At 36.5% G+C, this 5,662-nt stretch overlaps 2 protein-coding genes across 2 annotated transcripts in view; one reads left to right on the forward strand and one right to left on the reverse strand.

Annotated features, from left to right (window-relative positions):
• Positions 1–2,689, reverse strand: part of LOC118743909 (venom carboxylesterase-6-like) — a 4,801-nt gene extending 2,112 nt beyond the window's left edge. Inside the window, exon 1 of the mRNA XM_036476670.1 lies at positions 2,648–2,689. Coding sequence (XP_036332563.1) covers positions 2,648–2,689 — 42 coding nt within the window. The remainder of the gene's footprint in view (positions 1–2,647) is intronic.
• A 1,580-nt stretch (positions 2,690–4,269) lies between these two features.
• On the forward strand, positions 4,270–4,874 carry LOC118743910 (esterase SG1-like). The gene is made up of 3 exons (XM_036476671.1): positions 4,270–4,493; positions 4,561–4,797; positions 4,851–4,874. The coding sequence occupies exons 1-3, from the start codon at positions 4,299–4,301 to the stop codon at positions 4,872–4,874; spliced, it is 456 nt and encodes a 151-aa protein (XP_036332564.1). The 5' UTR covers positions 4,270–4,298.
• The last annotated feature ends 788 nt before the right edge of the window (positions 4,875–5,662 follow it).

The raw sequence follows: 5,662 nt of genomic DNA on the forward strand, positions 1-5,662 counted from the left end.
ATTTCTTTCCCCGAATATAGCGTCTTGAGCAGGTGCACTTATGAGTCCACAAAGTATGCAATAAACACATACATATGTACCTTGTACATAGGACCTTTCCACTGATGTCCATATGAATGGTATGTTATGAGTGGTGCGGCTTGAGTGGCAGTTTAAAAAATTGCTTTTTTCATACTTTGAGGCACCAGCCACGCCCACAAAGGCGTCCGCATAGTAACGTTCTAGAACAAAAACTTCTTAGTTTTTTTTTTTGTACTTTAATTCCATAAAGTTTGAAATTAATCATAAAAATACAAACAAAAATTTATTTCAACGAGCTCGATTTTCCTACCTTTGTTCACCTAAATTTTGTGATTCAGACCACTGTGCGGCCGTTGAGTTACGTTTAAGCGGCTGCTTAAACAACCTACTTTTAAAAGCTAATTTCAATTTTCTAGTCAAGGAATTGCATTTGAGCTAGCGAAGAAGCGTCGATATCTTTGTTTCTAGGGCTTAGAATTTATTATTTATGAAATACATTTGTACAAATACTATATGCCAATACATACATATATCTGCTTTAAATCTTAATGTGGTGCTACTGAAGTTTCGGAGTTTTCTTTTTTATATTTGTATGAATGCGTAAGGAACGACTTTTATCGTGGACGCATACATTTTGTGTTGCTGAAAGCACATTTCGTGCATATCGTTAAAAAAAAAATAAAAATATGTATACTAACTAATTGATTGACTTCAAAAAAAGGAGGAGGTTATCAATTCGTCGGAATATTTTTTTTTATTTTTTTATGTACATACGTTACCGCATTACTTTGTACCGAGTCAACCGATTGCAATAATTCTTTTTTTAAAGGAAAAGTATAACCTCAGAGGTGGTCCCATACTAACTTGGTTTAGATCCGAGCATTGGATCATGAAGAAATTAACGATAATTTTAAATTTTTATACGCGAATTGTGGTCCGTTCTTAATTAAATTTAATTTTTCAACTTTCAGTAACGTTCTGATGAAAAACTACCTGTCTTGGTTTATATACACAATGGTGGATTCTCTGTCGGCACTCCGAATCATGAATTTTATGGTCCTGACCCGTGCATATCATTTGGGTCCATTTGGTGAGTATTGGTATCTATTTACTTAGCGATCGATCATTCGCTGCGATTTGTTTTAGTCAAAAGCTTCAAAGAGGAATTGAATTCACTGCTTTAATGAAACTTTTTTCAGGTTTTCTAAGTACCGGAGACGAGCACATGACAGGTAAGTTTACACTGAGTGAAAATGTAATGTGTAGAAATGTAATTTTGAAATTTTAAAATTACTACGGTGTATTTTTTTTAAAAACATATGACTCAAAACTTACGATTTAAAAAAATATATTTCATTTATAAACAATATATATACATATATAATATATATAACATATATAATAAAATAAAATGTCTATCATAAATACTTGAGCGTACAAAATTTTTGATTTTTATTCCACCACCAAAATCAAGTTCACGATGCGGCCCAGCCGCATCCGTTTATCGAAAAGTCCGTGTAGGGCAGAGCATTTTGTATGGAAAAAATCCAAATATTGTTCGTTCCCGAAAATGTGTCCATTTATAGGAAATGTCCGCTTATTAGATCGTCCGTCTATGAGAGCTTTCACGGTATTATGTTATGTTATGTTATATTATGTTATGTTATGCTATGCTATGTTATGTTACCATTTATGTTATATTGTTAAACGCAATTCACCTCAATTCAGCATAGTTCATTTCAAGTCACCTCACCTCAGATGAACTCACCTTCACTTATCTAATTTCACCTCACATGAGCTCACTTCGCTTCAATTCACTTCTCCTTAACGCATCTCGCCTCAACTCCCCTTAATTTTTGTTGTTGAATTTCAACAGCTGGCCGAACACTATGACGTATAACTTTTTAACTAGTATTTTTTTTACAAAATAGTATAATTGTTTTATTACAGGGGACTCTGTAAATGGACCTGGCATCAAAAGTAAAATTATATCACAGAACACTTTACTTCGCACTTCATAAAAATTACTCGAACCTCTATTTCCATGAAAAATATATGAGGGGTTCAAGCAGGTTGGATGCCTGTGTAGGTCACATAGCTTCGATTGGCCACTCCGCTGTGAATCAAGTCAGATGCCTGTAATTTAATGTTATTACACGACAATTTAATCCCAATCGCCCCTCCCTAAATAAAATCCTGTATCTGCTACTGTGTGGGGGGGAGCTGCTTTGTGAGACCGAAGGTGACGATTTTTGTCATTTCTTTTGAAAATTTGAAGTGTGCACATAGCGGAAAAATGGCAAGAACATTTATTAAGAAACTAATAGAGCAGATGGCTTGCCACACATGACAAAAAACAAGGAGCTTGTCCAACATTTTTAGCTTGAAGGCATCTTGGACTCCATTTGTCTGCGTTGCATTATAAAGCTCAGCGCCCCAAACCTGCTTAAAGGCTGCTTCGACGTATGTTTCCTCGTCCAAACATACTTTTTCTTACTTTTTGATCAAAATTTTCTCCGCAAGCTCACACTTCGCCGAAAACATTTCGAAGAATACGTAGAAGTTACAAAAAGTGGATACGCGATGGTAATAAACGACAAAGTACCTTATGAATGTGTATACTTACTTTATATTTACAGTTAGTTTTACGCAAGTCATGAGTAAACATAATCGACTAGTTTTTTTTCGTGTCCGTTATTTATAATTAAATACTATTTTGTTGTTGAATTGCTGTTCTTTTTGTGCACAAATAAACACCTTACATGGCAAATGTTGTCTCTCCGTTTTTCATTTTTACTCATATTTACGTACAATTAGAACAGTTAACCACGCATGTGGCGAAATGAATTTCAACCGATCGTTTTAATTTCTGGTCCGTTTGGACCCTGCTTTAGAGGGCAAAGTTGCTAAGTTCATTTTTTATTTTAATTTTATTTGAGAGGGAAAAACTTCTGATAGCCATTTCCTTCCAGTATTTCGCAAATCTTTCAATACAACATTTAAAAGTGATTTAATGGCAGAAATGCTAAAAAATTAAAGTGTTATGGTGATGTGTAATAAGGCGCAACGGAAGTAACGTCCATGGGCACTTCTTCTTATTTGGCGCTGTAACCGCCTAAGCGATTTTGGCCGAGTTCAACAAGGCACGCCAGTCGTTTCTCCTCTGTGCCAACTGACGCCAATTGGAAATGCCCAGTGAAGCCAAGTTCTTCCCCACCTGGTCTTTCCATCTCAGTGGGGGCCGTCCTCTTTCTCTGCTACCACCAGCGAGTTCCGAGTTGAATATTTTCAGAGCTGGAGCGTCGGTGTCCATTCGAATGACATGACCAAGCCAGCGGAGCCGCGAAGGCATATTTTGTGCAGCATAAATGGTCTGCACCGTTCGCTCGATTTTCAAAAATGGGGTGTCAAGTTAAAGCGCTTGGCCTTTAGATGTGCAAACTGGTTTTATTTTTTGAAGTTAGAAACGTTCTACCGGTACAGGGTGATTTAAAATTAAATTAATTTAAATAATATTGAAAGTTTACTATGCGAGACGGCTACATGGATTTGGAAGAAATATGGGCGTTTTAACGCCATGCGGGTTCACTAGTTTCTTATATTACCTTTTCGAAAGCGCAATGAAATTCGTGGACGTTACTGCTCTTTCAAAAAATATTGACAAAATCCACTTTTAATATACATACATACAGAGTGTCCATGAAGTCAACCGCCAGGTAGAGATTTCCAAAAAATCTCGAAAACCATGACACTTTTTATAAGTTTATATCTATATATATATATTATCTGGTAGACCGTAATGTCGCCCACTGGCGGTTGAAGGGTTATCCATGACTTCCTGGACACCCCGTATATATGTACGTACTACGTAGTATACAGCTTTAAAAGTGCAGTGAAATTATTTCACTTTTGGCCTGTGTATTAATGTCATTGACATTAATTCCATTGACATGATTGCACGTCACCAATAAAACAAGTACCTTAATCCTATTCGAAACGATACATTTTTTAATATCCCTTGCTTCCTAGTTGTATCAAAACATGTGTTTTCATAAAAACTGGACTTAGCAATTTTTCACTCTAAGCTAGCGATATTTGCAGAGAGAGATAAACAAATTTTAGTTAACTTAAAAATTCATTTAATATGAGTAAAAAATCAATATTTGTTTCACTTTATTCTCGCATAGAATCCAACAACAATAATTAACTTCGAGATAGTATAAAAGCCTGTGCAAATTTCTGTACGACCTGACTTCTTTCGAATAACGTTAATCAAAATGCATAATCGTCTTATAATAATTTTAATATTTTATTTGAATGTTGCTACCACAAAAGCAGACGCGCCGGAAATTTGCATTGACTCATTGGGATGCATTGAGGGCATTTATGAACCTGGAAACGAAGTTGAAAGATATGCAGCTTTCTATGGCGTGCCATTTGCTAAGCCGCCGATTGGTGAATTAAGATTTAAAGTGAGAAAAAAGTGAAATATCTTAAGGGTTTCGAAAAATGTGTTTAATAATTTTGCCTATGCGACAGAATCCCGTACCAGTTGAGCCATGGAATGGCAAACTTCTAGCAAAAGAGCCGCATACAGAATGTACACAAAGGAATTACCTTTTAACTCCCCTTAATACAACTGGCGATGAAGACTGTCTTTATTTGAATGTGTATCGACCTGCGGTGAGTATTTTCACTTTTCAACGTTTTTCATCGCACACCAATCCAATATACATGCAAATTTATGTGTCCGATATTTTGCTGAGCAAGTGGCAAGCAATTGGCGAATTTAGATATATATATTTTTTTTTAATCACACACTTGTGAAGGCCTACAACCCCTTGGAAATTTGAAGGATTTTCAGAATATCATATAGAGAGAGGTGATTGCACTATGAAATACTTTGCGGGAATAATTCGTTGGCCCCGAGCTACTTTATGTCATCTAACCGACAGCCAACAATGTGGTGAACTATCCGTAGCTTAATGAGCTCTCTTAACTTTGTACTAACTCAGGCAAGCGCGAATGTTCATCTTATCTAAGTGCTGTCAGACAAACTATCGTAACTCAAACGCGTCTAATTTTTGTGTCTTAACTTCACAACTTCACAGCTTAACATAAGACACAAAAAATAGGCGCGTCTGAGTTACGATAGTTTGTCTCAAAGCGCTGAGATAAGATGAACATTCGTGCTTGACTGAGTTAGTACAAAGTTAAGAGAATTCATTAAGTTACGGATAGTTCACCACACGGCGTTCAATATAAGACAAATTGTTGGCTGTCGTTCAGATGACATAAAGTATCTCGGGGCCTTTGAATTTGCCAAGTGTCAACTTACTCAACTTTCTCTTAGCAACTCTTGCGGCTGCGGTAGAACCTGTTGACTGGTATACCTAATGTGACCAACTATTTCTTAGCTCAAAGAAGTACAGGTTAGGTTGGGTTAGGTTAACGCCGCGAGCCGATTACCTTAGCCTCACGAAGGTTGGACAGTCTAAAAGAAAGTGTGGAGATGATTCCACTTCATTTTCCCGTTGACAGCTAATACAAAAGGAATCTGTTGAAATTCCTAGTCTTACCGGGTGAATATCAATCGCACAATGGCCTTTCAGAACCCCCATCACTAGCTCTTGAGAGGTAA

Source organism: Rhagoletis pomonella, unplaced genomic scaffold, assembly GCF_013731165.1.
Source record: "Rhagoletis pomonella isolate Grant_MI unplaced genomic scaffold, Rhpom_1.0 Rhpom_scaffold_00007, whole genome shotgun sequence".
NCBI classification, from domain to species: Eukaryota; Metazoa; Arthropoda; class Insecta; order Diptera; family Tephritidae; genus Rhagoletis; species Rhagoletis pomonella.